Below are 23,076 nucleotides of genomic sequence, written 5' to 3'. Positions count from 1 at the left end.
GAGAAAAAATATCTGGATGTTTTTTTAGGCTTACAACCTGTTTAATACGTATTAGGGGGCAATATTTATATATAATATATATTTTTTACATTCATGGTGTAGCCCCTTTAAGCTTGTATAATTGTCTCCGCCAGGCCGAAAGGCATGGCGAGAGAGTATGTTTTACCCCTTGTCCGTCCGTCCGTCCGTGTGTGTCCTGTCCGTGTGTTACCAGCTAATCTCCGGCACCATTGGCCCGCTCGCTGCGAAACTGCGCACACACACTCCCTCGATACCAATTCAGAACCTCTGCCCCAAATGGTTCACATGGGCCTGTTATAGCGCCACCAGGAGGCCGATTTGTGCAAAACCCATTTTTTGACATTACTCCTACAGATTTTATCCAAACGTCATGCAAATCGGTACACAGTATCTCTATAGTCATGTGATCAACCCGGATCTGTCCGATTTCCCATATTCCATCCTGATTGGCTAAGGTTGGCTTCCAAAGTTTGCAGGATTGGTCCGTTTTGAACAAAATGCCTCGAATAATGAACGCAGCTTGCAATTTCCGTGAAATTTCACATGCACATTCCCACTAGTCCGAGGAAGAAATGCCACCCTTTTCACATTGGCCTGTTATAGCGCCACCAGCAGGTCTAATTCAGCAAAACACATTTATGGAACAAAATGCCTCAAATCATGAATGCAGTGTCCGATTGAAAGGCCTAAGAAGAAATGGCACCCTTTTCACATTGGCCTATTATACCGCCACCAGGAGGCCACAATAACGTACCTGACCTGGCGGAGACCTGTGCTCTGAGGAGCACCTTTTTATATGCTTTATAAATTAAGCACTTTGAAACTGAAGATGATGGCCAATGTTGATGATAGTAAAAATGATAATAATATCGTATCGATATCGTGAGCCCAATATCGTGTATCGTATCATATGTATCGTGAAATTAATGTTGTGACACCTCTAAATAGATTTTGAGTAATTTCAAAGAAGTTTTCAAAACATGATATTTTGACACTTTAAAAACTGAAAAATTACAAATAACTAATGGGTATAAATACATGTATTTAAACCTTTTTAAATGTCTCACCATTTCCTGCATTTTTGGGTGAGCGGGGAACATAGAACCTTTTTTTGGATGAGTGGGGAACATAGAACCCTTTTTTGGTTGAGTGGGGAACATAGAACCTTTTTTTGGATGAGTGGGGAACATAGAACCCTTTTTTGGTTGAGTGGGGAACATAGAACCCGGGGAACATAGAACCTTTTTTGGGGGAAGTGGGGAACATAGAACCTGGGGAACATAGAACCTGGGGAACATAGGGATGACCCCGGGTGGGGAGCTCTCCAGGGGAGTTCGGCTAGACCAGACCTTAATAATATAATGACAACAATGAATCCAGGTGCTGTTACATTTGTTAATGCATCGTTTTTTGTCCATTGGCAACCACAGGAATCAACGCAAGACATTGCAATTAGTTTTACAATTACTATACAGTAAAAAAATCGCATTTGAAAAACGCAGAAGTACCATGCAAAGTAAACGAGGGCAGTGCAATGTTTTCCCCCACGCTCGTCTCCGCCCCCAGCTATGACGCGCTGATGACACCACGCCGTGTGCATGTATTGAGCCAAAAGTGCTATCATTGGAAATCTTAAGTTTAACTGGTTGCAAGGTTTATAAGTCACAGACATATCCCTTGAGGTTTTCAATAAGGCTTAATGTCTCTAAAACAAAGGCTCTGCATAGACTAGAAAGTTCTCACAATCTCCCCAGAAGAGCATGGCTAACAGAGACAGTAGATGTTGTAAACAGCTAAGTATCTGGACACAATAATCGATGACAAATTGAAATTTGACCTCAACACGTACATGATGTACAAAAAAGCCAGCAACTTCTAATACTGTCTGAGGAAATTGGCTAAGTTCAGCGTTGACAAAACTCTGATGAAACTGTTTTACAGTGCTTATATAGAGTCTGACATTTCCTTCTGTCATTATATGTTGGTATGGTAATTTCTGTATCAAAGATAGGAATTCCCTTGAATAATGTGTAAAAGTTGCCTCCAAGGTGAATATGAACAGCCTTTGACTTCTCTTCAATAGACAGGTGCTCAATAAAGCCCTATCCATTTGTTCAGATGCTGCCACTTAATGCTGAGTATAAACCTGTCGTTTGTGGACCCCCAGTTCCACAACAAAAGGCACAATTTGCCCTTTATTCCTGTCTCTATCGGCAGTCTGAATTCTGTCATGGAGAAGCCTAGGAGGATATAGCCTTTAGGTTACACATGCACCTTATCAGTCTCCTTTTGTCTATGTACATCCACTTCCATGGTCTTAGTGCAGCTTACTGCATAGCACTTTATACACTATACGTTGTACTTTGCACCTTAAGGTTTAAAGCAAACTCTTTGTACCGACTTTGGATGTACTGTAGTTGTCTTTTTTTCTGTGTTTTTCTAGTTTTGTTGTTTTATGTTTTAATGTACTGGTGCCTAATTGCTGCAAACCAATTTGCCCCTCAGGGACATTAATAAACTTGAACCTTGAACCTATCCATAAGCCATTAAAAACGAGCTGGATTTACTACTACCGCTATTATTACTCTCTACACTGAAATAGAGTAAATCATTTGCCCATATTTGGTTTCCCATATCATCAATACTCTGTTATGTGCTCAGTAGAAAGGGGGGGGGGGAATTGTGATAATGTCCACTCATCAGCATTAACATCTACGTGATGATTGTTGATTGTTCATTATTGAGAATGGGTGGTTTTCCCCTTTAAATCCTATACTAATTATGTCTGTAGTGCACTTTTTAAGATCTATAATATAGAGAAATTATGGGTTTAGAGTCGAAACAGTTCTCAAACTCAAGTCAATAGAGGGTATGCGCATGCTTAAAGTGAATGGCAAATCGAGTGGCAATCGAGTGGCAAAATGAGGGGCAAATTGAGGTTAACATCGTTTAATGCAATCAGATAGGACCTTTCTGTTCTGATGTATGCACTGTAAGGTCCAGGAAGTATTTTTTTGCTACTCAGTAGGTGTTCCTGCATAACTTATGGGTTTGATGATGATGTCACGCGCATACCCTCTATAGACTTTAGTTTGATAACCAGGTGGAAATAACTTACCGTGGTGCTCTGTAGCGCATCTTGTTTTAAAAGGTGTTGCGCATAATGTGCTGTATAGTTTCATCTTGTCTGACAATGTTAAACATCCATTTATTTTTTTGTGTAATAAATATATACATTTCTTTCACATTTCCAAGGTACAGCTAAAAAGAAATGGTCACCACAGGAGGTGACAGCAGTGGAGAGCTGTCTGATGGAGTGCATCACTCTCCGCAAGACACCTGGCAAAGACGAATGCCAGAGGTGCATCGCTGCGTGCCCTGAGTCCCTGGCGGAGAGAGACTGGAGGGCGGTTAAATTCTATGTCCGTAATAGAATTACATCTGCAATTACATCTGCAAAGAGGATGTAAACCCCCCCTCTCTCTCCCTGTGTCTATCTCTCTGTCTGTCTCTATGCCAGGGGTTTTCAAACTTTTTTGACTCAGGGAACCCCTGTAAGTAACCTTCTCATCCAGGGCACCCCGGAATTACACTGAATCTTCATATTACTCTATGAAAATATGCACATCTTTCCACTTTAGGTACAGCATGTCACTGAGAAATATTCCATCAGTACTGACTGACAATAACTTTATACTTGACGTTTAACCACTTGAACCATAGCATCCCTATTCTGGGGGGAACATTAACCAAAAATAGCCAATCTACAAGCTTGTAGATCTGCTATTTTTGGTGAAGTGAGTTGGTGTAGATGGAAAAATAGCTCAATCAAGTACAGTACAAATCAGGTATTTTACAAAGCATAGAGGATCTAAGTGGTTTAACTTACTGGAGTGATGTTGGTGAATTCCAAATATTAACAAATGGTTCTGAGGAACCCCTGAACCCACTTTGGGAAACCCTGCTCTATGCGTCTCTCTGTTTCTCTCTCTCTCTCTTTATCTCTGTTCTCTCTGTCTCTCTTTCTCTGTATCTCTCAGTCTCTGTATGTCTCCCCCCCCCCCCCCCTTTTCCCCCTCCCCCCTTGATATGTAAAAGGCTGAAAAGCACTGTTCACTGTTATTTGATTGCTGCTGGAGAAAGTAATCATCATCTGTTGTTGTTGTTGTTTGGCTGCTAATGTCACATTTGGTAACTTGAATTGGAACGTTATGCAAAATGAGCACTTTACTTTTTTAAAACTTTTGTATGCTTTTATATATTTGTACTGTGCAGTATATATTTCTTATTCCATTAAAATACATTTGCACTTTGATTGTTGTGTTTCTTCCAAGTTGTCAATCTCTACAAATTAGACTGGGGTGATTCTAAGTCACTTTCTGAAATAATGTGATATAATTAGTTGTGCTTTCGTTGAGTAACACCAATATGAAACTCAAGGTTGTTGGCACATACATAAGTGCATTTATGTAATAGGGCAAATTATTTATTAAAAATAAGTGTTATAGTGTAATTGTTATAGGACAGTCAGTGTTAATAGTGACACAGGGCAAAAAGTGTAATAAGCTTATTTTAAAATAAGTGTAATAGTCTAATCACTGTAATGACAGACAGTGTTATAGTGACACAGGGTAATAAGTGTAATTACACAAAAGTGTAATAGGGCAAAAAGTGTAATAAGCTTAATTTAAAATAAGTGTAATAGTCTAATCACTGTAATGATGGGTTCAGTTGATAACGGTCGGGTGCATCGCTCGGCAGCGCAAGGCAATAGCGAGACACTGGAAACGTCGGTGGGTGACGCCGGTTTGTGAGAAGAAAGACAGGACAAAATAGGTCGATAGCCTAAAAGGTCCGGGGGCAGGCTGACCGTCTGTCCCCCGCGACGGCGTCCCTGGTGTTGACAGATGCATTCCGTGATGGAAGTGTGGCTGTCCTGTCGTGAGTCACAGGGAATCCACTGGTATCCGTCATACCATTTGTCCCTTACATGTCCATACATGGATATCTCTGTATCTGTCAGTGCCTATCCATATTTTAGTGATAACCATTCTGTCCTTGTCCCTGTTACGCCCATATATAGAGAGCCTTGATGTCAATATTAAGCCCATATCTTGGATAGCCTATATATGGACATACTGTGTGAGTCCCATGTGTTGCATCTTAATATTTGTAAACAACAGTACAGAACAGAGTGGGGAAAATGATTTGAAGCCTAAGGCCCAGTGGAACTGGGTGTTACGGAGTGTGTTTGACAGATTAGTTATACATCATAGCCCATATAGCAAAAACAGACTATGATGATCCTATTAGGTGTTCTGACCTTTAAGCTGAAAGGTCAAATGATTCATTTTAAGAGACATGACACTACAATAAAAGGAAACCCAGTACCCATTACCATCCAAGGGGAAGAGGTGGAGATTGTGGACTCATACAAGTTCCTAGGTGTCCACCTGAATAAAAACCTGGACTGGGGACATAATACAGAGGCTGTCTACAAAAAGGGACAGAGCAGACTATACCTCCTGAGGAGGCTCAAGTCCTTTAATGTTTGTAGTAGGCTTCTCTACATGTTCTACCAGTCAGTTGTAGCCAGCATTCTGCTCTATGCGGTGGTATGCTGGGGAGGTGGCATCAAGGCTGGGGAGCGAAACAAGCTGGAAAAAAAAAACATTAAGAAGGCCAGCTCAGTAGTTGGCCTCCGTATAGAAGGACTGCAGTCAGTGGCAGATAGGAGGATTAGGGAAAAACTTAACTCCATCATGGTTAACCCCTCCCACCCACTCTATGCTGAGCTAAAGGCTAGGAAGAGCACCTTCAGCCAGAGGCTCACCTTCCCTCCTAATATACATACAGAGCGTTATAGACTCTCATTCCTGCCCACTGCCATCAGACTGCACAATGAACATTTATAAGAACTCTCGCCCTTATGTTTATGGTCGATCCTGGTCCCATGTGTTGTGTCCTTGTACTTGTTTCTGTCCTGTTTTGTCTTTGTCAATTAGTTTACTGTGATCATAATGTACTTGCTGCTGAAATGTTTCAATTTCCCTTCGGGGATTAATAAAGTATATCTCATCTCATCTCATCTCATCTCAATGTGTACCGTAATAATGTTAAATACAGAGCAATAATTGGCCTTTTGATTACGTGAAATGCTTGTAGTTAGGGATATATATTTGGTTACTAAATATGTTTAGGCAATGTCTTTTAAGGTCTAGGTCTTTTCTAGACAATAGAGGGTATGCATGTGACATTATCGTAACTGGAATTTTTGAGTGAAGGCCTACTGAGTGGCAAAAAATCACACCCTGTGTGAAGGAAGCGGTGCCTTTGGGGCGGGGCTTAACTCATTTCAGTTCGTCCCTATTGGTGGTCTGAGTCCACTTACCAAATTTTTACTTGGTAGCATGCTGCAAACTGGAATGATGGCTGTTTAAAGCCCAGCCAATGGGCAGGCAGAGGGGGCGGGGCTTAAGTAATTACAGTTTGTCCCTATTGGTGGCTTTAGTCCATGTACAAAATTTGTACTCCCTAGCATGCTGCGAACTTGAGTTATGGCTGTTTAAAGGCCAGCCAATGGGAAGACAGAGGGGGCGGGGCTTCAGCAATTCATGCTCGTCCCTATTGGTGGTCTAAGTCCACATACCAAATTTGGACTTGGTGGCATGCTGCAAACTGGAGTTAAAACTGTTTAAAATCCCGTGCTCATCCCGTGCTTAAACGGGCGGACGGACATAACATACGCTGGTGGTCCCTGGACCCCTCTTTGATAACTTCAGCAATTCATGCTCGTCCTTATTGGTGGTCTAAGTCCACATACCATATTTGGACTTGGTGGCATGCTGCAAACTGGAGTTATAGCTGTTTAAAATCCCGTGCTCATCCCGTGCTTAAACGAGCGGACGGACATAACATACGCTGGGGGTCCCTGGACCCCTCTTTGATAACTTCAGCAATTCATGCTCGTCCCTATTGGTGGTCTAAGTCCACATACCATATTTGGACTTGGTGGCATGCTGCAAACTGGAGTTATAGCTGTTTAAAATCCCGTGCCCATCTCGTGCTTAAACGGGCGGACGGACATAACATACGCTGGGGGTCCCTGGACCCCTCTTTCATAACTTCAGCAATTCATGCTAGTCCCTATTGGTGGTCTAAGTCCATATACCATATTTAGACTTGGTGGCATGCTGAAAACTGGAGTTATGGCTGTTTAAAATCCCGTGCTCATCCCGTGCTTAAACGGGCGGACGGACATAACATACGCTGGGGGTCCCTGGACCCCTCTTTGATAACTTCAGCAATTCATGCTAGTCCCTATTGGTGGTCTTAGTCCACATACCATATTTGGACTTGGTGGCATGCTGCAAACTGGAGTTATAGCTGTTTAAAATCCCGTGCTCATCCCATGCTTAAACGGGCGGACGGACATAACATACGCTGGGGGTCCCTGGACCCCTCTTTGATAAGCAGTGGCACGTGTGGCCAATGAGAGGAGAGATGGCATAGGCAATCTCCAAGTCCGTGTGTGTGTGTGTGTGTGTGTGTGTGTGCGTGTGTTTGTATGTGTTTCTTCTTTGCCGTGCTCATACGGACGGACGGACGGACGGACGGACGGACGGACGGATGGACGGACATACAGACAAAGTCAAGTGTAGAGCGGTTGGCACCGCTAAAAAAAGGAGTCAATAGGATTCAGTGTCAGCAGGAGTCAGGAGTGAGGAGTCCCACAGTTTCCCAACGAGTGCTTCTAAACTCCAATGCTTCATGCTCCTTTTTTTTGCCACTAAATCTTGATGAGACTGAGGGCGGTTTCACACTATGGTCCTGGGTGCGCACTCGAGACCGCTTGCCAGGTTTCGCGCTAGTGTGAATGTTGCGCATCGTTCCCCGAAACGGATCGCCGTTCCGTACCTGAAACCACCTCGGGAGGTAGTCTCGGGTGCGATTCTTGCGTCCTCGGGGACGGTACACTGCAATGTGAAAGCAAGCGTATCGTTTGACGGAAGTGGCCCGCTATTTGTAATAGGTGACGGTATATAAACTCGACAAAAACAGTCAACAAAAACACGTCGCAGATCAATCCACAGGGGTTCAACCATGGCCGGAACCCGCGGGTTAATTTCATCATTAAATTATAAAATGAACCCGCGGGATGATGAAAGATTTAGTACCGCATCATCCCGCGGGTTAATTTTATCATTAAATGACCATGTCAATTTTATCATTAAATGAACCCGCGGGATGATGCGCTAAAACCCGCAGTATTTATATATAAAACTTATTTATTTATTTATATAAAACATTACATACAGAAATAGAATGTGAGCGCGAGATAGAAAGAGAGGCCGTGTCATGGCCATATAATGACAGCAACAATATATATATATATATATATATATATATATATATATATATATATATATATATATATATATATATATATATATATATATATATATAAAATAGTATAAATAGTATATCTTGTGGATATCTTGTGGAGTTTCAGCTACTATGCATCCCAGAAATATATAGCTTATAAGGCTTTGTAATTTGAAATTTGTAAGTAAATATAACTCATTTAGATGTAGGCCTACGTAGGTTTATGGTTTCCCATGGACTATAGCCGTTTCACTCATGATGCAATTTCTCTTTCATAACAGATGCATACATGTGCCAGATAATCCCCACACAAAGAGAGTAAAAAAAGAAAAGACGTTACTTTATTTAGTAAGACATGAGAAACAGTACATGGAAGTACAATTCACAATACAAGGTTTCAGTCATTCAGTCCGACTTCACTGTATAGGCTAGTTGCCTTTTCATAAATGATATATTTTTGTACTTAAGCTGTCGTGAAAGTTTATAATATTTAGAGAAATGTAAGGTTTCAAATACAAAAGTAGTAGTTGTTGTGAAGGTTAGCAAACTGGACATTTAGACTGAATGTTTCCTGTATCCTCATCTTGCGCAAATGCACACAAGTGTTTCACCAGGTTTTATTTGTGTTGTTTCTCATAAGCGTGCATCCGTTGTCTGTCAACAACACGCGCGCCAACAACACAGCAGTCTGTGCCTTGACTTCTGTGCGCTCGCGTCGCTGTGCGCTCAGTGCGCTCCTGACTCTCTCCCCAGCGGCAACCCTATATTTATGCGCGACCAGCACAAACATTGTCGCATAGTTGATGACGTCTGTGTCCACTGGGGAAGCACTATGTGCATGCCGCCACCTATAGGATCGGGGGTATATATGCAAGTGTATTCGGGCGCGTTAGAGCCTTGGCCAGTGTGAATGCTGGCCAGCCAAGCGCACTCGGAAACGGAGCGGTCTGGAGTGCGCACCCGAAACCATAGTGTGAAACCGCCCTGAGTGGCATCTGGTGACCCTTATGTGTTCCCCAGCTTTCATTTAGGCCTACAACTACAATGCATGACTTAAGCATAGTAATAAGCATAGTAATAAAGAATTTAAGTCTGTTTTGGAGAGCTACTACGCTATTATACAACTTAGTGCTGTACCGCCAGACAGAAATCACCTTTTAAATAACCATTTTGGCATTGTGTGTTAATAGGCTGGTCTACTGGTTGAATGTCTTAACTCTCTACCTCAGGGGTGCCCAACATCACAAAGGATGTGCAGGTAGACCACATGACACACCTATCACTTCCTTAAAGAATGGCATGAAGACATTTCCTCCAGTATTTCCCATTTATTTACCCCTTAAAGTAAATGTGTTTGTCTTATATGAACGCCAGTGCCGCTGTTCCAAAGTCCCCCTTAGGCCCTCAGGTAAAACATTTTCGGATGCTGAGTTAGTAAAGTCAAAGAGGTGTGGGCACCCCTGCTCTACCTGGAATGATGTCCACTTATGTCTTTCAGCTGGTATAAAGAAAAGCCTGATTTTCAGTGTTGTCTGAATTGTGTATTATTGGTGTTCCCTGGTGTTCTACAAGTAGCTGCCTGTAACTCATTTTTAATTGGAATGTGTGCTAGTGGCACACAATATGTTTTATACATACCTGTATTATTCCACAGAGGAAACACAATGTGCCCAGAGGGAGCACGTAGCAGTTACAAGATGACAGATTAAATGTCTGATACAACAATACAGAGAAGGATATATTACAGAATCACCAATATAAGAAAAGAATGGCACAACACAAAATGTTAAGTTGAAGTTTATTAAAGTTGCAGATTAGTTTTACAAATGCTACATCATTTCTGTGTGAATCTCACATTCATATGGTCCAGAAGCAACAATCAATAGTAAACTGTATATAACTGGATTACATGTTCTGCACAGATGCATGTGTAAAGGTAATTGAGTAAGACATATTGTTTTTGCTTCCTTCAGACAATGCAGCAGTATGTATATACTAACAATAATTAAAGAAATGTCTATGTACAACAGGCCTAGTAGGCTAGTATATTTAAATTAAGGTGCAGTTCAAGCAAGTGTAAGTCCTGCTCCTGCTGCTGTTTTCACAAACATACACAGTGCACACAGAACAAAATGCATCCTATTTTCTCATATTTTCATATAATGACAGCCTGTGCAAAAGAAATGTCCGTCTCAGAAATGATTTTGAAAATGAAAAATCTGAAATCTGCTTAGAAGGACAGCAGGATTTGAGAAAAAGAAATCGCTCCTTTCTCTAGTTAAGCTGCACAACATTGTGGAAACAAATAACATGCCTAGGTTGGATTCAAGGTGTGCGTTATCGTGTGTTTTAGGCACTGGTCTCATCATAAACTAGCCAATTAGAATCAAGTATGGAATTAACCGACTTAGAATGTTATTTTAAATTCTATAATCGGTGCATCCCTAACCATTGTTTTCCTGTGCCATCAGTGGGTGTAATGGAATACATGATCATGTAAAGCGCTTTGGTACAAACACTATAGATATGCACCATTTACCAATATAATGTGCAATGGACTTTCTTTTGTACTAAAGCACAAATCACTGGTCAGTAGGCAGCAAACTGATGTAACAAGTGTTGGATAACGATCATGAAAAGCTTAAACCTTCTCATCATGTACAACAAACAATCCAACCAATGTACTATATTATTTCAGAATGTAGAATGTGTTCTAGTTGGAATGTGTTACACGACCACAAGAAAACTCCATAGGGGCCCCCTTTTGAATATCACTGCAGTCCGCGGCGGTCCTTGATCGTCCAGCTGTATCCTCTCAAAACTAATTTATGCTCCGCCATGCAAAGGTGAGAACAGCAGACCCCCCAGATCACACCGGTCGCAATTGCGACGCGAGGTGAATAAAGTATCTGCTACTACTGTTGTAATTAATCCATATAATGTGGTTTTCATGTTGACGGAAGCACGAAAAGGAAACTATTCCGCAAAGGGGGAATCCACAAAATCCAACATGTTATTATTCCAAAGTAAACCGGTCCAGTGTGTAAAAAGACCAATTAAAAAAAATTAAAAAAGACTTGTAGGAGTGGATGAGAGGGCAAGAGAGGCGAGGCCCTATTCCATTTGGTCACTGTCACTGTCATAATAATCCTCATCCTCCTCAGCGTCAGTGTCCATAAAGGTGATGTTCTCTGCTCCTCGCAAAACCTGCATGTAGCGGTCTCGTGACTGCTTCATCACCTCCTTGATCTCCCACTGCTTTCTGCGAAGTATGCACGTCAGACCTTTCAACCCCTGTTCACTTAGATCCCACGGTGAATCTGAGGTAGAACACAACAAATGCATTGTATTAAGATCAAAGTATGTTAATGACGATGATGTTATAAACACTCATAACTGCGATCACAAACCATTTAATATTGACACTTCTTTGTGGGTGCTTAATATATAGTGTTATAATCATATTTGAATAAACTAGAAGTATGTTTATATGAACTATAGACATGGAAGACGTAGAAGGTCATACAAATAAGTTTTATACATACTTCTCAACGTCCCAGTAGAAACGCTGCAGACCAGCTCCGTCAAGCCATGGGCACGCGCTGAAAGACATTTCCAGTGTTTCTCCATTTCTGAGACAAGTATTTTCTTCTCTTCATGGAGTCGTCGCACTGCCATGATGGCGTCAAACCCACGTCTCTTTGTTCGAAGATCAACAGAATCTGGAATGCATGTATGCCAAGATTCACAGGAAACAATTAGCAGGATTAGCCAATTCACACTCTATCAAACAAATGGGTGTGTATATTATGTGTAGTTATGGGTCAAACAAATGGGTGTGTATATTATGTGTAGTTATGGGTCACATTGGTTAGAAGCAGTCCGAATATTGTACATACCACAGTGTTGTAGTTGCCATATGGCCAAGCTGTGTAACAGATAAAATGGTTTCTATGTTGAGCGCATCTGAACTAGGAACGGCCTTGTTGTAATCCTCCACGACAGAGGTCAGGAGCTCTTTCTCCTTCCTCATTTTTCTGAGGAACCTGGCACGGGCTTTGCAACCGTCAGCTTCTTTATAAATACGCTGAGATCTCCTTTTTATATCAAGCACCAGCGTCTCTATCTTGTGTGGAAGTGCATCTGGCTGTTCATCAGTAGTAGTTGTTGCTGCAGAGGGGTAAATTGGTGGGTACCGGTACATAAACAGGGACTGACATAGGAAACCAATGTCAGTAAACTCCAGTAAAGTGACCAGATCAACCCCATTTTATTGTTATCATTGATTGTATCACATGTGCCCATTTTACATTAAGTGCCTAGTGCGTTAATTTTATTCACTAATCTTTTTATGATGTTTTCCCTATATGCTTATCATAATGCTCTTTTAGTGTAAAGCACTTCAAATATTTTTGCAAATGTGCTATATAAATAACTTCCATAGTATTATAAATCATTTGGAGCACATTGTATGTACAGGGAGTCCATGTTACGATGGAATATGAATTCATCTGTTGTCACGACTGAACACAAGAGTCCTGAAAATCTATGTTAACAAGACATCATGCAAAGAGTTCTTATGATTCTGGCAAATTATATGTGCATTGACAATAACTAATTCCTTACCCTTCGCCCACTCCTGGACATCCTTGACCCGGTCCTCCAACTGACTCTCTGTCACTGCAAGTTCAACCTTCAGTGACTCCAGTTTCTGCTGCTGCCTTTGAAGATCCTTAACAGTCTACAAGACAAGAGACAAGAAAACACATGTTGTCTCAAACATGTCAAATATTGCCAGATGGAATATTAAACGCCTTAAACACATTAAACAAAGAGCATTACTGATGTTGTTACCTTCTGATATCGGCGAGACAGTGATGTGGCTAAGTTGTCAATCTTGTGCTGATTCCACTGCATGACCATGAGACTCAACATGTCTGTCCTTCCTGTCAATATAAATTGATACAAAATTGCAAATATGATCCAATGGAAAATATTTTGCTGATTACAGAACATGGTCCTGCGAGTCCACTTGTCTGTTCGTGCTGAAAAATGAAAATGTTGGTAACATTATCATAATTATGTAAGTATTATTATACTCACCAGCTTTTGACATGTGCTTGGTGGTCACCCCAATCCTAGAGAGGAACGCATTAGTCATCTCTATTTCCTCCCCTAGTGTAAGCCCTGCCCCCTCCAGATGACTTCCACTCAAGTTCACCTGGGTAAAAAATAAATAAAAAATAAATAGGAAAAAAAGATGATGTTACAATAAAAGCAACTTACAATAAGCGAGGTAATACACAATCATAATACATCAATTGCAAAGACATACTAGGCTAATAAAGAAAAAGAAACAGTTGGACAATAAGCAGGTAATGCCGCATAATTATACAAGTGCAGGGGAAAAAAATAAAAATAAAATAGAAATAATAATAATAAAAATAAACTAGGCTAATCAAAGGGCTAAAGTGGAGTGTGAATAGGTGGTCTTTAGATCATGGCGGAATTTAGGGAGTGAGTCTGTTGTTCTAAGTGCAACTGGGAGTTTGTTGTATCTTCATGTGCTGGCATTCTGATACATCTATAACACCACATGATGTTTCCTTACCTCACACTTGAAGTCATGAGCCTTGGCATGAAACACAGAGAGAAGGGGCTTCATGCTGAGCAGGTTTTGTAGCTCAGGACATTTCCCGGCAACCTTCTCCAGGTAGGGATAGTACTTGCACGCCACATCCGTGCAGAAGAACTGGATTGGCTTAGTAGCCAGCTGCTTCTGTAGGTACAAGGGGTATGCATATATTTCCCCGCCTTTCATATTGAGAGCAGACAGGGTTATTCCGTGGCGGCAAACGGCGTGTACGATTCCGCTTTCATCAACGTTGCTTGTGTGCTTTTTCGCAACCTCCTTCGCAGCAGACCATTGACAACCACATACACCTCTTCCTGAGACCTACAATATTGAAAATGGATGATGAAAATACATTTGTATGAGCTTATTGTAGTTGTTAAAATATGAATCATGAAGCTCCTTATTGGAATAGCACCTTGAGGTAAACAATCTAATTTTCAAGTGGGTCCGCAAGTTACAGAATATATAAATACTTCTGTAGGATGAAAGAGATACTATACAGTTAATTAGTGAAACAAGTAAAATATGAACAAATAAGCTAAAGATGATAGGACAGCACAGTTTTAAATATAATTATAGTATGCAATCTTACATGATCGGTAGTCTGGTGAATGTAGTCCACAAAGCTGGCCACATCTTCATCCCTTGCAATGAAGAGTCCCTCAAAGAGTGGCTGTTCCTCCGATCTAAGAAAGAAAGACAGTAAGTTTATTCAATATTTGTCAATATCTTACAGTTTCAGGTCTTTGGTGCAAATAATACAAGTCTTTTATTTTCTTGGTAATATGACTGGGGTTACATTACACTAATTTTGAAGTACCTGGCTGCGCTCTTAAAGCGATAAAGCTTTCTATTTCCATCCGCCGAAATGGAAACCATGTCTGGGGTGCATGCTGGGCATGTGAAGGGTTGCTCCTTGCAGATGTTTTGGATCGCAAACTGAGCCACCTGCCACTGAAAATAGCTTTTCAGGAAGGTATCAGTTGAGATCTTCCCAGTCTATTTCAGAAGAGGGAAACAAACAGCTAATAATGTGCACCCAATGACAAAATGAAGAAAGATATTCTGAAGGCTATATAAATACTCACACGACCAAAGTGGACAATTCGATGATCAAGCATTCTTAAAAATGCCTGACAGGACAAACCAGGGGAAGCCATCTTCATTTTCTCAAATGAAAAAAAAAAAAAGTCCGAGTCATAGACTGCAGCAAACTGAAGGGGGGTGGCAGGCCAGTAGTTCCTGCGAATTAGGTCATCCACCCCAGCAGTCCACGTGGCTTTGCACAACTCACAACTCAGTTCAGGCAAGCTGAGATCATAACGTCCTAGAAAAATCAAAGACACTCACACTGTAATATAAAACTTGGTGTGGCATATATATATATATATATATATATATATATATATATATATATAAATACTTACCATCCATCGTGATCACAGCAACAGACTTTCCTGGGTTGACCTTCAGTGCCTCTTTTGGACAAGTGCAGATGCTGTCTGGCATCCGCACAGGTAGGCTACAAGGCGATCTGAAAAAATACCACACTATTGAATTTAGATCATGTCTGTCTATTGGGAAACAACATTTAGATTGCTGGAACTATACTTGAAGAGAGTGAGTCTTTACTTAAGAAAGGTTAAAAAGATTCAATAGCTATAAGACAAAACCAAAAAGTGATTGTTTAATCTGTGTTATCTGTGTTATACTTTAACAACTTCATTATTTTCCAGTTTAGCTATAAGAGATTGCAGATAAAACAGGTTTTCCAGAAAACTGTTTAGAAGACATCGTGTAAAGGTCTTAATGGGTTAAAGCTATCAAACTGATGAGCTTAAGGAGTCTCTCGTACATTACATTACATTACATTACATTACGGTCATTTAGCAGACGCTTTTATCCAAAGCGACTTACAATAAGTGTATTCAACATAGGTAGGGAACGAAAACTACTAATCACCAGAAGTTTTAAGTACATTTCCTGCAAAAACAAGCAACCAAGAGTATACCTAGCGCTAAGGTAAAAGTGCAATATGTCAGCTACCTACTTTCTTAAACAGATGAGACAAAAAATGGCAAAATCAAATGAGCACGAGCTAAAACAAATAAGTGTATCGACTAAACAAGATCCAATAAAACAATACAAAAATAAAACAAGAGTTCGTACAACTAGTTAACAACAAGTAGGCCAGGCAAAGAGGAAGGATAGTGTTTCCTGAAGAGGTGGGTTTTCAGCCTGCGGCGAAAGATGGGCAGTGACTCTGCTGTCCTGACATCAGTGGGAAGTTCATTCCACCACTGTGGGGCCAGAACAGAAAAAAGTCGTGACCGTGTCGATCGACCAGAAGGACCGTTGAGTGGCGAGGGAGTCAGTCGCCCCGAGGTGGCAGACCGGAGTGGTCGGGCAGGGGTGTGGGCATTGACCAAAACCCGGAGGTAAGAAGGAGCTGTTCCTTTCACTGCTCTATAGGCTAGCACCAGGGTTTTAAACTGAATGCGAGCTGCTACGGGGAGCCAGTGCAGAGAACGGAGAAGGATAGTTGTGTGGGAGAACTTGGGGCGGTTGAACACCAGACGAGCCGCAGCTTTCTGAACAAGCTCCAGAGGTCTGATGGCTGATGCCGGGGCACCAGCAAGGAGGGAGTTGCAGTAGTCCAGGCGGGAGATGACAAGAGCCTGGATGAGCACCTGGGCTGTTTTCTCCGTGAGGAAGGGGCGAATCCTCCTGATGTTGTAGAGGAGGAATCTGCAGGACCGTGTCACTGATGCGATGTTAGCCGAGAACGACAGTTGATCGTCCAGGGTCACACCCAGATTCTTCGCAGTCCGAGTTGACGTCACCACAGCATTCTCAATGGTGATGGCCATGTCTCGGTGAGGACAGCCCTTCCCCGGGATGAACATCAGCTCGGTCTTGTCCAGGTTGAGCTTCAGGTGGTTCGTCGACATCCACTCCGAGATGTCAGCCAGACAAGCAGCAATGCGTGCCTCCACTTGTGTGTCAGAGGGGGGGAATGAGAGGATCAGCTGGGTGTCATCGGCATAGCAGTGGTAGGAAAAGCCATGGGAGTGGATGACAGCACCAAGAGATGTAGTGTAGAGAGAGAAAAGAAGAGGACCCAGAACCGAGCCTTGGGGAACCCCAGTAGTGAGCCTGTGTGGTTCTGACACAGACCCTCTCAGCATCACCTGGTAGGAGCGACCCGTCAGGTAGGATGCAAACAGGGAGAGTGCAGAGCCTGAGACACCCATCCCCTCGAGGGTGGAGAGGAGGATCTGGTGGTTCACTGTGTCGAACGCTGCAGACAGGTCCAGGAGTATCAGGACGGAGGAGAGAGAGTTCGCTCTAGCGGCATGGAGCGACTCCGTCACTGCCAGGAGGGCAGTCTCTGTCGAGTGACCCACTTTGAACCCCGACTGGTTGGAGTCCAGGAGGTTGTTCTGGTGGAGGTAGGAAGACAGTTGTTTAAAGACAATTATGGTTATCTCTGGTCCAGAGTGTCAGTGGGTTCTCACCAACTGCCCTATAAGGGCTAAACTTCAGTCAAAATAAACAAAACTACTTAACTGCACACCTAAACAAGGGGTAGGGCAGAGAAATTCCTGGTCCTGTCTGAGTCAGCTGCCCATCAGACCGTTACTGTGAAATCGCTGACGTTCTGGACCAGAGCTAAGTTATTGTGTACTCAAAAAAATAATAATTATGATAAGAACTTACCACAGCGGCAATGAGCCTTCTCCACAATGCAGGTGGTTGGAGGCAAAGGCTGGAAGAACCCTCCAATCAGAGCATCCCTGTTGTGGAGCACGTATCTGGTGTCTTTATGCATGGCTACATCACACTCAGAACACAGGAACGGCCGTGGTTCACAGCCACGACAACAGACAACAGCTACGTCGGTGGTTAGTGTGCCTAATCTGCCTTTGCTGCAGTGCTGTTGATCAGCAGAGGTCTCTCAGCCAGCCAACTCTCCAAGAGAGCACGATTACGTGTGCTCCAGTCACAGGAAGCCAGGAGACGAGCTGGGGTTGGGTCGGCCTCCATGTCACCCGACACATTGCTGAGTGATTGCTGGAGCTCTTCTATGAAGCGCTCTGTTAAAATAGAATGGGATATCAAAATATAAGATGATATAATGGCTGTGAAAATGATGGTTGCACATTTATTCTGACAAATGTGAAATACAAAGGCATAATTAACATTCAAAGCCATTAAAAGATCATTACAATAAATTATGAAAATATTGCTTTGCCTTAATTAAATACATACCAACGTCATCTCGAGTGAAAGAGTCCTCAAAGCTAGTGTCAGGTGTCTGACTGGAACCACCAGGATGAGCCATCTGACTCGGACCAGCTATAACAGGAAGAAAGAAAATACACTCAACGTTTACCCTTTGCTTTCTGGCCTGCCGGCATTTGCACTTAAGCCTCTCCAAATTATCTAGAATGCCGCAGCATTGATTGATCTTCAACCAGCCAAAATGTTCACGTCTCCCCCTTCTACACTCCCTCCACTGGCTCCCACTTGCTGCCTGCACCGAGTAGAAAACATTGATGCGGGAGGCCTACCTGGCAACTGTACCTTCAAAGCCTGACGAACCCTACAACCCCTCCTGCTTACTCAGATGAACAAACACAGGGAAGCTGAGAGAACCTTTGCTAAAACACCCTGGACAACGATCTGCCCGTCACAGTTTGTGCTCCTCAGTACCTACCTTAGCCTATAGCACGTATCATATGAATTGCCTACCCTCAACAAGTTTACATGCTTATGCAATGGCTAAAATGTCAGTTATTATATAGACTGATGTCAGGACATATTTTCTACTTGGCATCCGATTGTGTGAAGCTATAGACTGATTTCCTGAGCGCTGCCGTGGGGGCTGACATCAATGCAGTGTCGCCGTTTCGCAAACGCGACAACACACTAATGTCAGCACCCACAGAAGCTTCAGGAAATAACTCTATACACAATACATCTTTAATGCACAGATTAGTGATGTTGATGTTTTGGTTGTTATTGTACAGGTTCTTGTTCAACATTTATAATAACTACAACTAATTACCGTAAGACTAGTGTCAGCATGGTTATTACAATGAGAGCAATATTAGCCTACCGACTTTCCCCCAACAGTAACGTGGACAACGGTCAATTTTCTGACTATGAATATGCAATCAAATAGGATATATGTTAAATAGGAAAATATGCTTGCTGTAGATTGGTTGAAAAACATGTCTTGTCTGGCTGCCCATTGGCAAATGCAGAGTGATTTTAAGTGTTTATTACATGCACAGGACCCATTCACAAACATCAACACAGACTGCAGAGCAAGGCACCAATCTCCTCATCAGGAGCAGTCCAGTGTCATTCCTAAAGACACCAACCCTTCAGGCACATTCCTAATAGCCATCCAATCCATTTATAGCTTGCTCCCCATAGGATTTGATCTTGGTAGAGTATATTTCCCCCTTTCTACTGTAAATACAAAATATTTTACTTGTATTTCTTGTTGTACGACTGTTTTTGGATAACTTATGCTCAATACTGTGTTCTATTCGTCTATCATTCAATGTCACAGGCAGCAAAAGCTTTTGAAAATTTCAAGTGAATTTTAAAATCAGCCTCAGGTCAAAATGAGTTAATGGTATAACAGACTGACCCCGATGTGACGGATTTCTGGTTGATCTTTGCCTCACAGGGATGACTTTCCCAAAGCTGTCCCTCGTTTTCCACGTCACCATCGGCCGAGGTGCCTTGGCTTTCTTGGCTGGTGTGGGCGATTCTCTCCATTGTGATTCAGGAGGAACAAAATCAGCCAGACTTTTGGCCACAGCTTCTGCTTTGGCACACTCTATACTCCTTTGCAACTCCTCCGCCACAGCTTTTGGATCACTCATGGTGAAGGGTAATAACAAAAAACAGACTAAGGCAATGACAAGACAAACAAGTGCAAACACACAGGCACACACTAAGAGGAAGATGACGGGAAGGGGGAGTGACGGGGGGGGGGGGGGGGGGGGGGGGGTAAGTGTGAGGGGGAGAGAGAGAGAGAGAGAGAGAGAGTGGCTCTTAAAAGTGCCTTTTGGTTTTAATTTGTTTGTTCAGGAGTTTGGAGTTTGGTTGGAAGGATCTTTCTGTAAGAGAGAACAATCTATTCAGAATGTAAAAAAGGAAAAATAGACCTAAACCAGCTATACAGAATATTGTGCTTGTTCATAAAGACTTAAAACACATCAAAATAGCTTTATTAGCTGCATACACTGAAATCCTGAGAAAAAGTTTGAATATCCCAGAAAAACACTTACCCCATGTTACATTTGAATTAAGTGTTTAAATAGTTTCTTCTCAAAATACTTTAACCCCTGGTACCATATTATATGTATAACACATTTATTGAGTACAAATTTGGACCAACATTAAAACAAGGCCCTGGGGCTTGTTGTTAGCATTATGTTAGCATAAGATTTGACTGTAATACCAGTACTGTTAATGAGATGTATTCAATATAGCAGTGGTTCTCAAACCTTTAGATGTCAAGGACCCCCAAATTGACACTAACTAGCTTGAAGGGTTTGACCTATGCCATTTCAATTTCAGGGTCTCCAGTTTGACATGCATTAGGCTGCAGACCCCCATTTAATTGCATGTCTGAGACCCCAATGTTTACTGTAAAATCAATGTTAATGTAACTTTGAGAGCCTACACATGGAACCAAATGGACCTGTTAGTCTTTATAAGTTACATACCAATAAGGGTACATTTGGTTACTGGCTATCATTTAGCTGGGGACCCCCTGGAACTCCCTCAAGGACCCCTCACTTTAAGAACCAATGCAATATAGTATATAGTTACAAAAAAAGTACAATGGCTCATTGTAACTAATTTATATGGGTTAAAAAGGTCCTCAATGTAAACAAGTGTAATGCTTTCTTGGGGCTAAACCTTTTAGTTGACTTTGTACCAGTGAATCTGTACTGTCATGAAACTGTAACTGTTCCTATGCAAACTTCTTCTAATAAATTCTTCAATCAATCAATTGAGGTCCCTAGAAGGTGAAATGTTTTCTGGGCAAAAAGTGTGTTTAAGGCTTGTGGTGGAATGTTATCCCACTAGCATGTAAACACTACAGCCACCTTTGTTTTGGTGAGAACAGAGCTAGGCTATGTCTAAAGAAAAGCAGTTTTAAACTTACAGACTGGCTAGCTTGCTACAGTACACATTGCAACATGTTAACAACAACCCCGTGCAGTGGTTCTATAGTTTAGTGGTCGGGGTTCTGCATATTGAACGATATATTTATTTAAATAGATGTCAGGAGTATAATCATGTCGTCTTACCGAAGAAGAGCTGGATGTAAACATGATGATACAACTTCCCCCGCGCAGCGGGAAGCAGCCAATCACAGCGCCGTCCGTGCCAAAAGACCCGCCCTTACCTTCCTCTGATTGGCGTGACCAAACGTCAGTCACTGTGACGTTTAAGGAAGCATGCGAGCAGTAATGTAACGTGACGTCACGGTTTGGAAAGTTATTTTAACGTGGTCTTTCTCAACAAATTGCAATCGAAGAATTACCAAAATAGTATGAAAATGCTCAGAATAATACATTGTTTTTTGTGGGTGGTGGTGTGTGTGGTCTGATGCAGTTAAAATAAGCTTTTTAGCACGTTCTGTCGTTTCAATGGGATATGACACGGTGGTTGATTTGCATACTGCCGGGAGCGGCCATGCACACACACACACACACACACACACACACACACACACACACACACACACACACACACACACACACACACACACACACACAGTCTTACTCTTCGGTATTGAAAAACCGACATATCGAAGCTCAGTGCTAAAACCTCTAGTTTGAGTGGCCAACTTTATCCAGATTGGGGTTGCAGGCAAACTGGATCATAGGAGGGGGTCCACACAGGAGGATGAGGGTGTCATCGCTGGGTGGAGGCAGGTGGTCCCTCACCATTTCTTCACTGATAAAGCCTTCGCTGTATTCCCAGTCCTCAGGTGCACGGTCCACAGTGAACCACAGTTTAAAGCGGTCAGGGTTGACGGCGGCAATCTCTTCCAACTCTGGTCGAAGCAAGATGTCTTTCTCAGTCTGGTTGGCAAAGAGGAGGTGACACACTGTGGTGTCCTGAGGATCCTTCACCACAGCTGTGATGAGCTGCAGCATGGGAGTGATCCCTGTTCCTCCTGCAATCATGCCCACTTGTTTGGCTTTCTTTATCACAGCTGGTGCCTTCTTATCCTCTTGGATAGCAAATGTACCTTTGCCCTGGTAGACCAGCAGGCCACTGGGCCCTCTGAAATCGATCGTGTCATTGATCTTGAGGCTCTCCAAATACTGACTCATCTTCCCACCTTCTGGATACTTGGGATTGACATCCTTGAAGTAAATCTTCACCACCAGGTCCACGTAGCCTTTGTCATCGTCACTGGACACAGGCGTGTATGGCCGAACAACCAGCTTTCCGTCGATTTTGGCAGACAGATAAATGTGCTGCCCGATGGGGAGTCCAAGGACGTGCTCCGGAGACGGCAGAGCAAAACGAAACTTCCTCGTGTCATGGCTGACAATCTGTTTGTCTATCATCCGTAGTGCAACCTTTACGTTTGGGTCCTCTAATGTGAGGGCTGGCTGTCTCTTGCCGAAGAGCAGCCTAAATATCAGGTCGTAGATGCCTTCAAAGCCACTCCGGATCAGACCAATGATGTAAGACAGCATCTTCGTTTCGTTTCACAACTAAAACAAGAGTAAAACAAGCAAACTGCCTTATGTTTTACGCGAACTACGTGTTGTGCTGTACACGGAGGGAGCTGTTATTTACACTTATTGTACATACCCTGACAAAATATGTGCTGAAGGCCTTTTTGTTACCATCCATGATAGTGGTCATTGTGGATGTGGCCAGAACAGCATACTCAGGGTGACCCTTTCACATATGAAGATACAGTATGAGTTGTAGATATTAATAATAACATGAGCAATTCATGATGCATGGTTCAATAT

The 23,076-nt window shown here is 42.3% G+C and overlaps 1 protein-coding gene across 1 annotated transcript; it reads right to left on the bottom strand.

The window, feature by feature from the left end:
* Positions 1–21,894: 21,894 nt before the first annotated feature.
* On the bottom strand, positions 21,895–22,813 carry LOC311041307 (NADH-cytochrome b5 reductase 3-like). The gene has a single exon (XM_084086211.1). It carries the CDS (start codon positions 22,789–22,791, stop codon positions 21,910–21,912), a length of 882 nt encoding a protein of 293 aa, XP_083942337.1. The 5' UTR covers positions 22,792–22,813; the 3' UTR covers positions 21,895–21,909.
* Between the last annotated feature and the right edge of the window lie 263 nt (positions 22,814–23,076).

The sequence above is a fragment of the Gymnoscopelus microlampas genome, assembly GCF_963454915.1.
Source record: "Gymnoscopelus microlampas genome assembly, contig: SCAFFOLD_26, whole genome shotgun sequence".
In the NCBI taxonomy this organism is placed as follows: Eukaryota; Metazoa; Chordata; class Actinopteri; order Myctophiformes; family Myctophidae; genus Gymnoscopelus; species Gymnoscopelus microlampas.
This window is presented reverse-complemented; position numbering and strand designations above follow the sequence as displayed.